The sequence below is a fragment of the Anser cygnoides genome, chromosome 2 (assembly GCF_040182565.1).
Source record: "Anser cygnoides isolate HZ-2024a breed goose chromosome 2, Taihu_goose_T2T_genome, whole genome shotgun sequence".
Taxonomy (NCBI): Eukaryota; Metazoa; Chordata; class Aves; order Anseriformes; family Anatidae; genus Anser; species Anser cygnoides.
This window is the reverse complement of record NC_089874.1, coordinates 109,753,620-109,773,163: the sequence shown is the minus strand read 5'-3', so window position 1 is coordinate 109,773,163 and position 19,544 is coordinate 109,753,620. Positions and strand designations below refer to the sequence as shown.

The window sequence follows — 19,544 nt, the reverse complement described above, 5'->3', positions numbered from 1 at the left end:
TTAAATCAGAGCATTTTCATTATGTCTCTGGCAATCACCCTTTTTATCTCATCTTGTGATGAACATCTGTATTTTTTGGCAACATGTTAGGATGTAAATGTGGGGTGTATCTGAACAAACTCTCAATTATAGTTCTGCTCAGATGAGATTTCAAAATTATGTTTTCTATTTTGTGGCCGGTATTTACTGTTATGATAGCAACTGTGTGGAAAAAAATATCTAATGCATTTAATATTCAGGTTTGGATTCATGTATCAATTATTTAGCTAAACCTTCTGTTAGTAGTTTTTTTGTAAAATATGTACCAAATGTTTATAAAAAGGGAAAGAGATTCATCAAGACACAGTAGCTAAAGCTGTGCTAAAAAGAAAAAATGAACAAACATATGTTGCCAGCAATGTTTCTCATACTTGATGAATAAAACCATATTCTATTTTGTTGCAATTGTCTTCCCTTGTACAAACAAAAGCCCTGGTCCAATAAACATTTATAAGTGTGATTTCAGTTTACACTATTTAATCTACATCTTTCTTTAAGACCCTTTCGTATTTATTTGAGAAGCCCTGGAGGGGATAGGAAACTGGTCTTTAAGCATTTACTTAACTTTTGGCTCATCAGGAGTCCATAGAGTTCCCATGTCTAAAGCACAGCACGTGCAGCAGCATTGCAGAACAAGAGCCAAAACCAAAAGTAGGAAAAAAGCTCAATTTTTTTTTTTTTTTTAAAAAAAGGGGGGAAGAAAAAAGTTGTTGTTTTTTTCCTCACAGTGAGTGAATCAGTTAGTGTTGGTCTGTGGCTACGACTGCGGCTCTGGCACCTTTCCCACAGCTGTTACAGCCCCTATTCCACTTGGGAGAGTTTTCAGGAAATTGTGTTGTCATGGATCCTTCTGCTCTGCTCCAGTCTGCTCTGTGCCCCAAATCCCCTGTGCTGCAGAGTATAATATCCCCTACGGGCACAAGCTGAACGAGTCTATAACTTCTGTGCAACATCCCCCCAGTGCTTCCCTAATTATTCCATTGGATCATCTTAAATAAAATTTAAAAAAACGGGAAACAAATCCAGCAGTTGAGGCATAAGAAGGTGGGGACTACTGTGCTTTTCTAAATTGGTCTTTCCAAATGTTCCCGGTTCTTAGTCATAATCCAGACTGTCTAGACTTACCAAGTTAGAAACAGGCATGTTTTCCTTCAAGGCTGAGCAATTTAATTCAGCCAGGGTGTTTTTTCTTTCCCCTGATTGTTTATTTTACTAAACTGGAATTGTTTGAGGATGGCAGGCACCCATCAGAAAGAAACAAGGCTAAAGTTAGCAACAGAAAGACGTGCTGATGAGTGGTGCTCTTACCAGGATCACCGCAGCAGCTGTTTCCTCCGTACGTGTGTTGGCCGTGTTTGCGTGGTTCATGTTCCACCTATGGAAAGGATAACCGAGCAGGCAGGAAGAGGAAATTTGGTCCAGAGATGGGGTGCTCGGTGGGCTGCTCCAGGCCAGAGGCAGTATGAGTGGCCTTATTCTGCGTGCAGAGTAAAAAAACTCATCTTTAGTTGTAGGTGGGAAAGCCCCATTTCAGAGAGTTCCCGACAGCGACCGTAAAGGCTCAGTTTGCTGGCCTAAGGGATTTGAACAATGCCAATTGTCTGGATTCTTTTAACAATACAAACAAAACAATGAACATTCAGTGTGTTTCACTTAGCTTCTATTAGAGAGTTTTTGGAAATACGTCTAAACAGGATAAGATCTGAATAAATATCAAGTAGACGCAACAATAGATAGCAGTAGCAGCTAAGAAACTGCTTGCAGCAACATTTAATGCTTTTAAAATGGTTATTCATTGCTTATCGCTGGTAGATGTGCTTTGGAGGTGAACACACATTTGCCAGCAATCCTGAGGTTTAGGGATTGTCCCTCAGTGTGACAAGGGGCCTTGGCTGATGGAAACGATCTTCTGCAAACTGATGCCCTGCCTGGTTTTGTGCCGTTGAGCGTGGTGGAGGGAGTAGCTTGCCCTTGGTACAGGAGTGCTGAGCACTGTGAAGACTTTTCCAGTGTCCCACCTTCAAGCCTCTCCCTATGGAAAGCATAGTATAACCTGGTGTTTGCAAATTGTCCTGCAACTGTGCTGAATACCAGATGAAATGTGAAGAAAAAACATGTATTTATTTATTTATTGTAGCCAATACTAATGTGGTTACTGGGTCTGAAGACAAACATAGAGAAATAAATAAAAACCTTCTTATAGCTGCCTGAACTTCAGATGTGCTCTCAAGGAGCTTTCCATCAGCTCTGTAAGCAGGAATAAGCTGTTAGGATGCTTGTGCAGTTCTGTGGCTGAGAGCCAGGCCTCACAACCAGAGCGTTGTGCTGAACTCTTTTTACCTGGGAAGGATCCTGATGTGGGGTTGTGTTCTTCTATCCCTTCACACAGTTTTATTTGGATTTAAATTTTATCCTGCTAACGAGTCAGAAAAAGGGTCAGAACTACTTTGCCCTGACAGACTTCTGAGGTTATCAGCTGATGTTGCCTGTTTGCTGTCCAGACACTAAAGAAGGGTTATAGGTGATGATCAGCTATGTCACTAGAAACTGTTTGTGATGAAGCACTTTCTTCTGCCCGACAGGACAAGGTTTGGCTGCATAATCCTTTATATACTGAACCTGGATTTGGTATAAATAAATCATTTGAATCATGCTTTACAATTTTCACTATGCTTATATGTGCATACTTCAGTTTTACCTTCTACTCATGACTGAGCATGATAATAATCTGAATATTTTGGCATGAAAAGGGGTTTGAGAAATGTTCTAACAGTTGTGAAGTTTAATTTTTTGTTTTCTTGTGCCAGTTTTCCATTCAAAATTTGAAGTTTGTGTTTTGACCCAACAAATTTAAGTGTATATTTAAGCAAACCTGTGGATTTACATGTATTGAAAGATCAGTTTTAAATTTTCCCTTCAGTGAGAAAGAGAGAGAAAACACTGCACGCAGCAGATGTGTAACAGATGCTACTCCTAGCCCATACTGCACTACTGGACAATGGCCAGGTGCAGTGATAACATATCTATTACCGTGATACAGCAGAATAAAACAGATAAGAAAGCAATGTGTTAGCTTCCCCACCCACCACCTTGTCCACCCAAATGAGAAGGAAAAGAATATTCTTAACTGTGTCAGCTAGCTGCATTGAAATATACAATCCCCACAACTACCCACTTTAGACAATAACACAATCCATGTTTCCTTTTTGAATATGCCAAATATTGTGAAGTTCATCTCATCTAGACCACACCAGGGTGCAGAAAATCTTAAATACGTTTTGTAAAAGCCACCTTCTTTCCATCTGTGACATGGAGTTAAAGGTATTGGTGGATGAAAAACTGAATATGAGACAGCAGTGGGCGTTTGCAGCCCAGAAAGCCAACCATATCCTAGGCTGCATCAAAAGAAACATGGCCAGCAGCTCAAGGGAGGTGATTCTGCCCCTCTGCTCTGCTCTTGTGAGACCCCACCTGGAGCACTGCGTTCAGCTCTAGGGTCCCCAGCACAAGGAGGACATGGACCTACTAGACCAAGTCCAGAGGAGGGCCATGAAGATGATCAAAGGGCTGGAGCACCTCTCTTACAAAGACAGGCTGAGGGAGCTGGGATTGTTCAGCCTGGAGAGGAGAAGGCTCCAGGGAGACTTTATAGCAGCCTTCCAGTACCTAAAGGGGGCCTACAGCAAAGCTGGGGAGGGACTCTTTGTCAGGGAGTGGAGTGATAGGACGAGGGGCAATGGTTTTAAACTAAAAAAATGGTAGTTTTAGATTAGATATAAAGAAGAAATTCCTTACTCAGAGGGTGTTGAAGCACTGGCACAGGTTTCCCAGAGAAGCTGTGGATGCCCTATTCCCTGGAGGTGTTCAGGGCCAGGCTGGATGGGGCTTTGGGCAACCTGGTCTGGTGGGAGGTGTTCCTGCCCATGGCAGGGGGTTTGGAACTGGATGATCTTTAAGGTCCCTTCCAACCCAAACCTTTCTGTGATTCTGTGGTTCTGTGATCTCCATATCCCAGGGTAAGGTTGCCAAGAGCACACAGCTCCAGAAGCCAACTGAAATCAGTAGGTGGGAAAGGAGGTCATCTCACCTAATATTAGCCATCAAGCCAAACACCTAGGCTAAGGCAGTTGACTAGACTCTTCTCATAGTTAACAAAAATAAAGGCACTTCTAGAAGGCATTCATCCTACTCCTAATTTGAGCTAAGTGAGATGAATCCCACCAACAGTGTTTGGGGTCATCTAGCAAATTGGTTTTAAAGCCCAGACATAAAACTCATCTCTTGACTTCATGTGTAGAGTTTTGCCATTTGACCTCTCAACAGGTCCTTCGGAAATTTAAGCTGAGCAAACAGATACTTCTCTGACGGTAGAGGAGATCCTTCCTTTCTTAAAAACACATTTTCATTTTAGAAGGCATGAGGTATTTTTGAAACAAATCAAAAACCAGAGACGGGGGAAAAATGCGTCCCTCTACATGTACACCCTCGACGCACCCTCAGTTGGAAAGCATGGGAAATTAACAGTTTCTTTATCTGAGTTACGCACAGTATAAGTATTTCTTGTGCACAGTACAAATTCACCGTACTTTAATAACCGCAGCACAAATCTCACCTGCAACACAAAAATGCTGTCTTAAAAAACGAGTTAATGTCCCTTAAACATGAATCATTTCCACATGTAGAAAGTGTGACTGTTTTGCATATGATTGTATTTTAAAACATATATCACTGCAAAGAATACAGAACAGATTCAGTATGAACCTTCTAAAATAAATGATCCTTAATTTTTTTTTTTTGTATTTTTTTAAAGGTTAAATGCTGCAAATACTGGCCAGATGACACAGAGATATATAAAGACATTAAAGTTACCCTAATAGAAACAGAACTCCTCGCTGAATATGTGATTCGAACATTTGCGGTAGAAAAGGTAAGTTTCGAAATTCATTTTTCTTAAGCACTGTGGTATCTGCCGAAGTAACTTAGATACATATTCAACATGGGTAAGTTCTATTTGTTACCTGACATCCGTTTCCGTAGCTATTTTTTGGGTAAACGCCTAGCGCCCTCTTATGGTAGACTGTTTTTTTCATTAAATGCAGCCACTTCTCTGCGTTTTTCCATCACTCTTGGCCCCTGCCTGAGTTAGAAAAGTGATGTTCCTTGTGTAGGAAAAATCGAAGCCTCCCTTCCAGCAATCAATTTTAAAACACATTCGTGCTGTTTTCCCATCTTATGTTCACCACAATCATTTTTTGTCTGTACCAGAGGCTACATGCACCATTATTCAGAAGTCCATGGTTGTGAATACGGTGATCTGTTGGACCAGAGTGTTCCTGGCCAACAGTGAGACGTTTCTGAAACAAAGTAATATGTCCTCGAGGCAAATTCATTTGTAATGCAGAATCCATCTTTATATACAGTTCCAATCAGCATTTGGTATTGCTATTTATTAGAATAACGTCATGTATTTGTTTGACGCTTCATAGATCTTACAGCTCTCTCAAACAGCTTATAATTTATGGACAATATACAATTAACAAATAGGGTACCTGCTGAAAGTGAAAACAAGCCAGGTTACTTCATGTGGAAGAGTATTTTGCATTTTGTGTCAATTCAGCCTTTTTATTTACAAGTTTCATTAAAGAACAGAAGTGTTTTGATTGTATGTATCAAGACATATCTGAGTTGCAGAACAAGGCGGAAATGGCCTCTTTAGAAGACTTGATATTCCAGATGGCATACTGAAGTAATGTTGCCTCAGTGTCTACATGAGTAAACTTTCAAGTAACTATATTAGAAAACTCCCTTTGATTTCATTGCAGTACCTGGGATATACTGCTTCTCTCTAATGATGAAATAATATTCAGTTGTGGTGCTGAAGAACTTAATCTTTAGCATCAAAGAATCCTGCAGCCAGATAGATGAAACTGCCAACAAGATGGCCCAACAGGGTCTCTGTACATACATACATTCACAGTAACAAAGGAAGAAGGTTTTTGTCCTGTTTTATTCTTCAATCTAATACTTAAATATGCATCAGTACAGCAACCCAAGGGTAATGGTAATAGAATTATGCAGTTTGAATGAGCTGAAATATTGTATCATGTTTACCGCTATACATATTGTACATTGAATTCACTCAAGTCTGTTGTTTCCTTGCATTTAGATATTTTTAATAAATAGATGAGAAAGAGTGGCTATACTTTGAAGTAGATGAGGCACTCGTTGATTTCTATTCTGCAAATTTTAAGCCATGCTTTGATGTTAGCTTTTCACTTCTTAACTAGGACTGGGAAAAAAGACCTAAAGGATTTTACAGTTGATCGTAACCAAACTGTCTTGAATAAGTGCATTAAAACAGATAGAGATAAAAGACACTAAACATTTTATTTCTATAAAAAAAAAAATCTCTATCTGAAAAGATTTCACTTAGACACTGCTTTTTAATAGTTGTTAGTTTTTTAGCAAGCCTCAGAAAGCAGTGTTAGCGTGGTTTAAGTAAAGTACATTTGTTTTTATTTTGCTTTCCATATTTTTTCACACTTTTTAACTTCAGGAGGAGGGTAGTGCAGTGCAAATTACCCAGAAATGTTATGGAATCATCATTCTTGTATGTCTTCAGAGCTCAGCTAGGCAGAGCCACTGGTGGCCTGTTCTAATGTTGGCCAAAGACCCATTCTGAGCAGGAAGTTGGACTGGAGACCTCCAGAGGTCCCTTCTGACCACCTTTCATATTTTTGGATTGACTTTCTTATACCTGCTTCTAAAATACAATTTCAGTTGATTAGTTTGGAGATAAATTGATTGGTTTTCTTATTTTTATTTTTCAAATAGCTATTTAGTAATTATAGAGGCGTAGGGGAATAATACTAAGAAAACTAAACATGAATTTATACTCCGATTCTGGGGAACACTTCCTAGATGTGCTTTACATTGTGCACATAAGCAGTTCATTTGAAATTACAGCACAACAGTTAACACAGATGAATTACCCAAGTAGTAACATACAACAGCACCATAAGTATTTGTTGGATTAAGATCTACATTTTTTAACATCCTAGGGTTTGTTAGCAATGTACACCATTTTCTGTTTGTTTCAGCTGAAAGAAAAAGTGAAAAATATGATCTTTCCAAGCAGAGCATATGCTTTTATGATTCATGCAGTTGTGCTGCTATTTTGGGTTTTGAAACCAGCAGGGAAGCTACAGACATGAAAATCATTCTTTTGTAGGTATAATAAGCAAACTCATTATAAAAGTACCCTATATGCAAAATCTTTTCTAAGTAGCTGAGCGTTACCAACAATGATAGACAAAAATGCAGTCAACATGACAGACAGCATTTTCAAAACTAATGCACAAGACACACAGGACATATTCTGATCTGTGCAACAGCTGTGCACATTATTTTGGATGGGCATTTTGTATTTTGTGAATTGCTTGAAAATCAAGACTGTCTACAGCATGATGATTTTTGTAGTAGGGTATTCTTTTCAGTCCTTGATTTATATAGCCATGTCATGGCTTTTTGTTTTTGTTTTTGTTTTTTTGTATGGGATCTTTGTTTCTTGGGGGATTGTGGGCAGTTGTTGTGGGCAATATAAAAGTGTTTGGGACATGGATAGCTCACCTATGCACAGGTATTTACAGACTTGGAGGCCATACTTAACATTAGCAAAAAAATTTTGTTAAATAACACACACTAAAATCCCCAAAATACAGAAACCAAATTGTATTTGAATGTGTTTGTTAACCAATCCTAAAATACAAATTACTTTGTCTGTTCCTGAGCTTTCATATGTTTTAAAATTGTTCTTTAGGATATAAGGCCATTTCTGTTCCAAGGACGTGATCTCTTCATTCTACACCAGTGTTGCACATTCTCTTTGTCTTCTCCCTTGCTGGCTTTTCTGTGCCACTGTTTCCATGAGACATGAGAATGGGCAGACCCCTACTCTGACCAGATGCCCAGTCTGAGCTGTCAAGGCTCCAAAATACACCACAGCTAACTCCACTCAAGTAGCACTGGCATGGTCAAAATTTCTCAGCCATTGAAAATCCCCGACTCTTTCAGCTTGCATACTAGCAATAAATTAGGGAGTTTATATTACTTTATTACACAAAGAAAATTAGACCTTTTATATGCAAACCAGATCAAGACAGGAAATAGATCTTTAAGAAGAAAAAGTATAAGCCACTGGTTATTAATATCATTGACATTTAGTCCAGCCTAGAGATGATATGTCATAATTTTGCTGTTTGCTTATGAAATATGTATGATGGCCTCTGGTCTGTAGATTTCTAATGAGAATGAAATACTGGCAGCCACATCTTTAGAGGGGGAAGGGGAAATACAAGCACTAAGAAAATCATACTTAGCATACACACCTTTAATATCCAGACTGCTCCAGAAATTCACATGGGAAATCACTTATACGATTGGCTCCTCATTCATACCTGTCTCACCATATCCATATCCTTGTAGACTGTGGTAAATCACTTGCAGAGTGAGCATGTGGAGGTCTACAAATGCAGCCTCTATGACTGGAGGTGCAAAAAGGTTTTCTTTACTATTCAACTGTTTCTTTCAGAACAATGAAGGAGACAAAAGATAAGGAAAATTATGCTGAAATTCTGGTTCCCTGAAGTCAGCAGCAAAACTCCTGTGGAGAGCAGTGGGGAAAAAAATTCATCTGTGCTAAATGTTCATGGCCTTGCTGTTGACCTGTTTGTTGATCATGGCATGCATCTTAAGGTTACAGTTTTCAAAGCATGCTAGTGCTTAAATAAAGAGATAAGCCTCAATCTCGTTGCTAGAATTTTCTAAACAATCTAGTGATAAATCACTCCATTTTCTTGTAAGGCTTTGAAATCAGTTGATATGTAGCCTTTGAACTTGCTTTCCAGCTATCAGAAAGCTCTCCAACAGTCTTGTACAGATATGGGTATTGGTGGGGGGTGGATGTTTCTCAGCAAGGCTCAAGCTTTAAGTTACATTCTTATGATGTCTCTTGTCCAATTTCTTACACATTCCAGCTTGTTTTTCTTTTTCAACCCTTGTCTTTTCAACAGAGAGGTGCTCATGAGATTCGAGAAATTCGGCAATTTCACTTCACTGGCTGGCCAGACCACGGTGTACCGTACCATGCAACAGGCCTGCTGGGATTTGTACGGCAGGTCAAATCCAAGAGCCCACCAAACGCTGGACCTCTGGTTGTTCACTGCAGGTAGGCACAGCAGAAGTCCCTCCAATGTGCTGTCTCAGAACATACTTCTGCTTCTCTTGTGCTATGCGGTCCCCACACGGGTTGCCGAAGCCACTCTACTCAAAATAACTTAATGCCTGAAATATAAAAGAATGGTAAAACTGATTCTGAAACCCTGCAAGTGGCTGAATGCAAGGCCTCATTTCAGCAGTAATCCCACTGGTCAAATACCTGCAAGGTGAACCCTGACATTTAACGTTTTCCAATAGACTGCTGAACATTAACTGTACTCTTCTTTTACTTAGTGCTGGTGCTGGCAGAACCGGATGCTTCATTGTTATTGACATCATGCTAGATATGGCAGAAAGAGAAGGTGTTGTAGACATATACAATTGTGTGAGAGAGCTTCGATCTCGGAGAGTCAACATGGTGCAAACAGAGGTATTGTTAATCTAGAATATTGCCTTACATTTTGCAATAAAAATTATTGTTCTAGCCCATAAAACTAGAGCCTGTTTGTGGTAAGCACTATCCAGAAGGTAGTTTATTCAATCACATAAAAGAAAACAGCTCACACATAAATCTGAAGAATTTCTGTCCAAACCAGGGCACAGTTATGCTGCATTCAAGGTGTTTAAAAAAAAAAAAAAAGTTTTACAAATGTTTTAAAAAATAGATGGTTTTTAAAAACAGGTTTAAATTATTATATTGTTAAAAAAAAGGAAACTCAAGAGGGTTTCTCTCCAGAGAGGATTCATTCTGGAGTACATCTTGTTGAGGCTCAGTTATGTAATAGTACCTATGGAACTGTGCAAGGGAGTGAGGAAACCAGAAACAGTCCAAGTTCATTACATTACTGCACTTCTGTTTGTAATTGTAAAGGGTTTCAGTCAATCCTTCTATATTCATTTCTAAATGAGTGGGATAAAGTTTTGTGAATTGCTATTGTTCTTTCTGGTCTTGCTTCAGCGCCTGTAAAGTCAGTAAGAATTAATGGGCCAACCATATTAGTTGTTACTTTTTATTTACCAAATTACTAATAGCATATTCTCTCTTTGTCAGTAATTATTTTAATTGCTTTACCAGGAACAATATGTATTTATCCATGATGCTATCCTGGAAGCCTGTCTTTGTGGGGACACATCTATTCCAGCTTCTCAAGTTAGGTCTGTTTATTATGAAATGAATAAACTGGATCCTCAGACTAACTCCAGCCAGATCAAAGAGGAATTTAGGGTAAGTTGTGGCTAGCAGTGCATAGAAGCTATACTTTTCAGCTATACTAAAGACTTAAGTGCTGACTTATAACCAAGTGAATTTGAGACCAACCCTTGGGGGGGAAAGGCCACAAAAAAGGAAAGATAACTTGTCACTAATTGCTATTGAATTATGCTAAATCATAAAAAAATGTAATGAGGTAGTAGTAAAATCTTCATTTTACTCACAGGAATTATGTCAATTTCTTCTGCTGTCCTTTCTCCAGAAAGCAGGTTACTCTGCAGTTATCTTTGAGGTTGTTTTTCAAATATGTTTGCTTCCAGGATTCTTGCTTCCAAACCCTGCTGACTGTGATGTGTTTTCATTTCTCTGCATATTGATTCCCGCTGAAACTGAATGCTGACTTGATCTATTCTTAAATACTTGGGGATGCTTTCACTGCTGTGTTAATTTTTCTGTTGTATTGTTTACTCTTTTTGAAAGACTTTAAATATGGTGACTCCAACGCTGCGTGTGGAAGACTGCAGCATAGCACTTTTGCCACGAAATCATGAAAAGAATCGCTGTATGGATGTTCTGCCTCCAGACAGATGCCTGCCTTTCCTCATAACGATAGATGGGGAGAGCAGTAACTACATTAATGCTGCACTGATGGATGTAAGTCTCCACTACATCATTAATAACTAAAAGGGAATAAGGAGCCCTCCAAACTGAGCAATGCCAGAAAGTGGAGTCAGCACAAGGCTGAAATCCTTCTAGCTCATCTTCCAAAAACATGGCACAAAATCTTTAAGCTCACAAGCACATTTAGGATCCCACATATGTTATGTCAAAGCCAAGGTTCCAAAGCCATGCTCAGGGAGCAAGTCAGGGTGTTTTGATGAATTTAATGTATCTAGATATCTCCCTAGTGCTTGAGTTTTTAACCATCTGGCTTAGGAAAAAAAGAGTTACCTATTAAGACTCTAAGGCACTTAAATGGGATAATAAGGTTTGCAGCAATATTTCAGTTCCCTTTGTTTCTAATTTAAACAGTAATTAACAAAAAAAAATTGTCTGTCAGCACAAGATAGTACACAAGCCATTACTTCAGTCTTTCTGTTTATTTCTGTTTGAATGAATGGTTCCTCTTCATGTGTGTGTGGATTTTTTTCCTAATGCATCTAGAGTAATTCTAATCCTGCTAATAGAATATCAGTAAAAAGACACTTAAACTTCCTTCAGAGTCTGTAGATATTTATAGCCTATCTTTGACAATTTAGAGCTATAGTAATTATGGTTGTCACACACACATAAACAACAAGAAAGCAGAGGTTAGAAAAGAATGAGCACATTGTAAATGGCCTTTTTGAAAAGTGAAGCTAGAGTAATAACAGTTTATATCATTTTTTGCATTTCTTTCCTTCCAAGTTCTCAAAGCATTTTCCTAAAATAAGCCTAAGTTCAAAACACTCCTGTGAAAAGGTAAATGTATTATCTTTATGTTTATCTACTTAGAGAAACTAAGAACAGAAGTTTAAGTGACTTCTCTGGGTTCTCATCATAGGTCAGTGGTATCTTCGTATTAGAATGGTACTTCCCTGATCTGAAATTCACAATCTTGCCGTTACAGTGTCTTCTTTCCCAGAGAGTTCAGTGTGGTTTTGTTCTGCAAATTAAGTGCTGCTCAGGGAGAGCAGTGCCTCCGTATTTGCTTTGAAAACACTTGCCTTCTTTACTCTTGAAACAATGAGCTGGATCCAACAGTGTGTCTGTGCAAAAGGCTCCAAGGAAGGGTTGCTTTCTACCCAAAGTGCCCTGGTCAGGCTCCTGAAATATACCTGCACTAAAGGACAAGAGCAGACATTTGTCCCTCTCTCTAAACTCTCAGTCTCCATCAGGCACGATGCTGCATTTCGCCCACTAGGTGAAACCTGCACCTCTGGCTCAGGTGCAGTTGGATCACCTCATTTATGAGCCTTTAAATAAGCTCACTTCAAGTAAAAGGGGCAGCAAGCGTGGTTTTCATTATCCGGGATCTGAATGTTTGAAAACATTTCAGGACTCTAAAAGATGCAAATAGCTGATCAGTTTGCACCTCTGTTGCAGTACAACTTCAGTTCAATGCATGTAGAGGCTTCCCTGCCCTCTTTGATGGCAATGACAACCCCTCCCAACAATTGCACCAGATGGTCACAGTGGCCTTTAACACTGAGAAGGACATACCCGAAAATGCTAGTATGAGAATCACAATTTAACAGTTCCACCAACAGCTTAGTCAATGACATACTCTGGTACTAAAAAAAAACAAAGAGCACAGAAATGTATCCCCTGGGTATCTTCACTGCTGTTGCACAGACCAGAATTTGAACAATGTTTCTGAAAAATAACTAGATATTTCCTTTCATAGGAATCATTCAAATTAACAGCTCTGTGCAGACGGCCAAGATTAATCTGTCCATTAATAGCTCAAACCAAAACTGTAGCTCAAAATGTTGTAGGGGTTGCATTGGAGGCAAAATCCTCTGATGATTTTACTCTATGCCTGTGGCATAAAATAAGTTTCAGAAATATAACATCTGCACAAGTTATGTTTTGCCCAGATACAGTTTATTAATTTTCAAGTATGTAAGATCTCCAGAAAGAATGGAAAATAATGTATGAATTATATAGAAAATATAAATAATGCTTTCAGTCCTAAAATTTTGGGGCTCTTAAGGGCATTCTGCTAAACAGCGTTGGTTTTTTTTTTTTCTTTCCATTCTTCTCTTACCATCTCTTGTTATTTCTTTGCAGAGCTACAAACAACCATCAGCCTTTATAGTTACACAGCATCCCTTACCAAATACTGTCAAAGATTTCTGGAGACTGGTCCTAGATTATCACTGCACTTCAATAGTTATGCTGAATGATGTGGATCCAGCACAAGTAAGTCCAAAAACTGCTCTATTCAACAGAGAAGTGCCAGTGCCTCAGCATTGCAGCACATCTGCGCTTTAGAACAGCTTTAGGACGTAATTAGTTTTATAAAATAACATTAAATACTAATATACTAAAAAATTGATTTGTAGCTTACGGGTACATATAGGGAAGGAGGAATAAATCTGAGCATCACATCTTCTCCACCAAAATGTTAATGCACATACACATAAGTGCGTGCATCCATAATTTATTCTGATAGGAAAACATGCTTTGGGAAGAGCTGTTGAAAAACAAAAAACATGTGGTTGTAGATTTCTGGCTCAAGCCTGAAACACACTCATAACCAAAAGTCATAAACAGAAACCAACAGCTACTCATTAGCTTGCCTGTAACAGGTCAATGACCTTGGTATGCTTACCAGGGATCGGTGTTCCCAGCTTGAAAATCTGTGTTATGTTTGACACAAAATTACACTGTTAGCAAGGAGATAAGAACTGAACAAGATTGGAGACTACGCATCCTTCCAAGAGGAAACGGGACAAAGAAATGCATGCTGGAATGTAATTACTTTACAACAGAGTTGTGCATGCTGTACATGTTCTTTAGAAAATTGGAAAACCGTACCTACTGGATTGGCAATTTAATCACTAACATTAATCACTAAGCATCCTAGAGCCTGAATGCAACTGTGCAATTCCAAGTTTTTATATAGATATAATTGCCTTGGTTTCGAAGAATTGCGCTAGCCCTCTGCCGGATTAAGGTGGCAGTAATCTAGATCCTTAATATGTAAATATTTGCTAATTTTTGGTTAAAGTAAGAGCAATTTTTTTTTAATAGCAGACCCCATGTCATTTTTGTTCTTGATATTATCCAGAATCTTTTTAGTTTGGTTGAGTACTGTTCATACCTTGAAAACTGCTTCCTTTATTTCTTTTTTAACATGAAGAATTTGTTTTAAAAACATACTAATCTCCAGTTTTGTCTTTCAAAGGAATGTGTAGGAATTCCAGACACCATTTTAAAGACTGAATTTCTGATTTTAAGCCTTTAACTGTCTACAGGGAGAAAAATAGAAATGAAAGACAAAACTTTTATTCATGAGTCTAAGATTATTTTCTGAGTGAATAAGGAAAGACTCAAGGGAGTCAGACTGCTAGGGACTGCTGAACAGAGTTCTTTTAATTTGTGGGCTGTGTTTTGAATTTACAATAGTGCACGGCAATTTCAAGCATTTTTTAGCCTCACAGGCTTTTAAAAGCTATTGGGATATGCAGTTAATACACCTGCCTCTGCAGTATGTTAAACCTTTTCCTTCTAATGTGAGTAACAATCTTTTCATTAGGAATAAATCTCAAAACCCTCAGAGCAAACAGAAGTGGAAAGAGGGCAGAGTTTATTAAAAACACACATTCAGATTTATTAATAATTACTGTTATCATTATTATTTATGTATATATGAAGTGTTTACATTTCTGTTTAGATATTACAATTTATGTGGATTGTTATGCTCTATTGGGAAATGAAATTCAACCCTTCACAGTGACTCTGACTTAAAGAGAGTCGCTAGCATCACATGCATGCAAAATGCTCAGACCTAAATGCTTTTGGATTTCTTTAGAACTTGAAAATCTTGGCTTTCTAAAACATCACTGGCAAACAGCTCTGCTTATTATCATTTAAGCATTTTTCAAAGATCTGTTTGAACAGTATTCCTATGTATCTGAAAGATGCGTACGAAATTGTGCATATGTTAAATGATGTGAGCACTGGCATTTGCATTAGCTGTATGCATGTCAGTATTGTATTCTGCTATCCTGTACACTAGTGTATTTCATAATAAAAAATTGTGGAAGGTTTAGGCAATATTTGGAAAGTAATTTGCTCAGCAGACTGAATCAAGTGGGGGTTTTAAAATAAATGAAAATAGATTTTCCTACTAGAAAATTCTGTTTTTAACGTGTTAAAGTGAACTCCTGCAAATCAGATTCTGTTCTCTTTTTAATTGATGTAGTAAATGATTATGTTTTCCTAAAATGTAGTCATTTCCAAACGGCTTTGTTGAGGAATAAGTGTTATAAGAAATGCAAAACAACATCTGGAGGAGATATGATTTGTCAGCTCAGCTCTGGATCACCAACAGCAATGCAGCAGAATGAAGACCACAGCTGTTTTACCGAATGAAATAAAGTTCAAAATACGAGATCAATGCTTCTGCAAGCAAACAAAATTTCATGAGTTCATACTTAATTTTGGAGAATGCTTGCAAAAGCTATATGCTTGAACTGCTCTAGATATCCCTGGAAATAAATCATCAGGGTTTTTATGGAAAAAATTGGAAAACAGAGTCTAGCTTCAAGTAATTCCAAGCAAAGTGTTGTTTTAATCTTTAAATTATTAAGAGAGAGGATAATTGGTTCCAGGATGGAGGCATCGTAGTTTTATTAGACAATAAAACTGTGCAAGATAATGCTAATGTTAATTTGTGATCTTTAGATAACTAGAAGTAATGTTTCCTGAGCACTAAGGAAAGCATAATTACTATTTTCAGGTGGCGTTTGTAAGATGAAATTAAGCAGTTGCTGAAAATTCAAAGCAAAGCTGATATTATATATATAAATGCCAATATCCTCAGTCACTGATGAAATAGGTGTGAAATTTATATCCTGAATTTTGAGAACCGATGTAGCCTTTATAATATAAAACCCACATTCCTATGTAGTTTGACTTATTATCAACTTTGGGAGATAGTTGGAGGCCTTTGGTGTTAGGCTTTACGCTGTCTCCAAGATACGGTAATATTTGACAGCATTTCCCTGTCCTGTCATGCAGTATTGAAGAATTGATGTTGAGTGTCAGAAATGTGCTACTCCAAATACCAGAGAATGGCAAGTAGAACAGCAAGCAATTGCATGGTCAGTTAAGTGAAAAGACATTTGTTTAAACTTGTTCTGCACATGTAAAATTAGAGTGCTTGAAACTAGTGGAGGATGGTGCACTGTGTATTTTATAAAGATAATGTGTAAGAATTTCTGCAATTAATGTAGCACAAAAAAATATCTAGAAAAGTATATTTGAGGCATCATTAAATTAAAAGTAATTATCTCTGTTTTTTTGTGTTTGTGGTCTTCTGTAGTTGTGTCCTCAGTACTGGCCAGAAAATGGAGTACACCGACACGGTCCTATTCAGGTGGAGTTTGTATCAGCTGATTTAGAAGAAGACATCATCAGCCGAATATTCCGAATTTATAATGCAGCCAGAGTAAGGATGTTACTTTACTTGCAAGTCAATTGTGCATCAGTAGTTGAGTTGGCTGTACTCAAGTCACAAAAAAAAAAAAGAAAAAAAGAAAAAAAAAGTTAAACTCGCTTAAAACCATTCTCATTTTTCAGCCTACTTATTTGAGAGCATTGATGGGATAATGGGTCACACCGTTATCATTGAGAAGAAGGCCTTGTGTGTGTAATTACAAAATATTTTAATGAATATCTCAAGTGCGTTAAATGCAAATGGAATAAATGCAGTATTCAGATTATGTGGTAGCCAAGAAGCAATGCAATCAGTGCTGTTTTAAAAATTTTAAATAAGTCATCTTGCATATTTGCATCCTGTGTCATGCAAAGGCCATACATCAGTACCAGGCATGTTTTTCAACACCAGTCCCAGGCTTTTAGTGAACATCTTATTCCACTAATCACATTTTATAATAGATGTAAGCACTTCACAGGGACAAGTAAGTTCTCATATCCAGCTTTTATGCTACTATAAAGTTGACAGAAGACTCATCTCTTTAAGCTGAGTGGGGAAAAAAGATTCAGCCACAGACCAGATATCTCTTCCCATCCAGTTGGAGAGAGCTTTTGCAATGGTCTGATATTAGTCACTGAAGAACCATAGCCAGGAGAAAGCAGCACTCTACTCAGAAACATCAGGAACTGCCCTGCAATCCGGTAGCTGTCAAGACAGTGAGAGAAAGGCCCCCAGAAACACTCCCTGTGGTATTAATGTCCAAACAGGGGAGCAGACTGTAAGCTTCAAGATACGTCTTTTGTATAAGCTTCAAGATACGTCTTTTGTATTGTGAAGGCCTTGCATTGCCAGTAAATGTGGCAACATAAAGCCAGAGACTCCAACAGTGTTAATGGGAGCTTTAGCAGGCGCTGGGGCTGGCTGATGCCATCTGGGGAGAAGGGGCACTCAGCTGAAAGAAACTGGCCAGGAAACCAGTAGAGTCCAAATTTTGACATAAAACAGACAAAAGCCATTGAAGAATACATCTAATGCTGCATCCACTTTGGTTTATTCCTTTACTGTGTTAATATTACATTCTCTCTATTACCTCTTACTCTAGAGGAAAAACTGTAATGTCAAAATTTCTGTGCACTGCTCATTTTAAAAGTGGCACTAAAATGCACTCACGTTGCACAGAAGTGAAAGTAGCAAATCCTAGGCTACAAAAACAGTTTTCATGTGTGTGTTTATTATGCCCTTTTCAAAGGACTGTAATTTTCTGCCACTAACACTTGTTCTATGCTCCTTTTTTATTTTAAATCACCATAAAGCAACTGTTCAGTAACATCTCACCAGAGGGGTTCTGACTATTTCAGTAGCACACAATAAAGTAAAATGTAGTTAGGTTTTTATAAGCAGGAAAAAATCTGAGGGTTTCATTTGGTTTTTAAAATATTTCCTACTTCAAAATAATCTTGAGAGGTTTTGACCTTTCTTGTAAAAAAAAGACAGAAGCACGCAAACATTCTTCAAAATGCTGAAGCATATGAAAAAAAGGAGGTCATATAATTGTATTGCAGCACTCTCTTTCCTGCTATGATATTAATTAATTATTTGTTTGATCCTGCAGCTGTACTGTTGCTCTCTTCTAGGCTATTTGTATAGCCCTCTGTTTAAAACCTCTTGTTCTAATAGCTCAGTTGGAAATTAAAAGTCATAACTCCTCAAGGGCAGTTGAAATTGCATTAGTAGTTTGTCAGCGGTGATCTGCTGAACAACTTTCCTCACTGATGCAAACACCTAAATTACACACCATTTGAATAGACCATAAGTAATGCTGTTCCTTCTTGTTCCTTCTCGTTCCCTGAATCCCTGCAGCCCCAAGATGGCTATCGGATGGTGCAGCAGTTCCAGTTCCTGGGATGGCCCATGTACAGAGACACGCCAGTTTCCAAGCGCTCGTTCTTGAAGCTCATCCGTCAGGTGGAGAAGTGGCAGGAGGAGTACAACGGGGGAGAAGGACGCACAGTTGTACATTGTTTGTAAGTACTGGGAACAGATGAGAGGAGGTGAGGGAATGCTATTATCATAGCATTTGTGCTAGGTTTTAAAGGAGGTGTGAAAAGGTGAAGAGGTATCCATCAGGAACTGAATAAATAATACAGCTGCTCATTTAGAAGTTTTGAAGACACAAGGAATTGTACAGTTTTTAATGTAGATTCATGAGTTCCCCTCTCTGTCCCTTGGTAGACCCCTGTGAAAAGAGGAGGGGTACAAGTTAACCCTATTTTATATAAAGATGTCCAGTGACTTTTGCAAATGAAAAGGTGTGTATTTATTCCAGGTAAATCAAAACTGTACCTTCAGAACAATATAATTTTATTTCTACTGGTGAGGACTGTATGCCAGCTACAGTTCCTTGGTGGAAGAAATAAGAAGTATAGGAGGGAGTGATTCCTCTTCCAGAAATAAGTCACAGAAGTAAAAGTGTTGTGATAGACCAGTTATGATGATCCTTTAATTGCCTTACCTTTCTCTAATAATGGTATATATTTTTGTCCTCCTGGGACCTGTGTGCTCCACTGGTACAGGTTCTCATCCACCATCCTGCCTTGTGATATGGCTTACTACATGTAAATGCTGTTTGCTCTCAGCAGTATATAATCTTTTCAGACTGAGTCTTCAGTGCTTGAAGTTATATTCCTCTCCCCTCGAATCATAGAATCCTTTGGGTTGGAAAAAACCTCTAAGATCATCAAATCCAACCACTAACCTAGCACTGCCAAGTGCACCATTAAACCATGTCCTCAACCACCATAGCTATGCATGTTTTGAAAACCTCTTGGGAGGGTGTCTCAACTACTTCCCTGGGCAGCCTGTTTCAATGCCTCACAACCCTTTCAGTAAGGAAAATCTACTTAAAAGATGCTGCCATGATGGAGAAGGGAC

General features: G+C 38.3%; 1 protein-coding gene across 13 annotated transcripts in view; it reads left to right on the top strand.

Annotated features, from left to right (window-relative positions):
• The window catches only part of PTPRM (protein tyrosine phosphatase receptor type M), a 490,453-nt gene that overhangs the window by 464,064 nt on the left and 6,845 nt on the right, over positions 1 to 19,544 (top strand). For all 13 annotated transcript variants that reach the window (XM_066992787.1, XM_066992783.1, XM_066992789.1 and 10 more), the window contains 8 exons: positions 4,850 to 4,966; positions 9,111 to 9,265; positions 9,550 to 9,685; positions 10,331 to 10,480; positions 10,946 to 11,119; positions 13,238 to 13,369; positions 16,500 to 16,625; positions 18,474 to 18,637. In XM_066992787.1, coding sequence (XP_066848888.1) covers positions 4,850 to 4,966; positions 9,111 to 9,265; positions 9,550 to 9,685; positions 10,331 to 10,480; positions 10,946 to 11,119; positions 13,238 to 13,369; positions 16,500 to 16,625; positions 18,474 to 18,637 — 1,154 coding nt within the window. The remainder of the gene's footprint in view (positions 1 to 4,849; positions 4,967 to 9,110; positions 9,266 to 9,549; positions 9,686 to 10,330; positions 10,481 to 10,945; positions 11,120 to 13,237; positions 13,370 to 16,499; positions 16,626 to 18,473; positions 18,638 to 19,544) is intronic.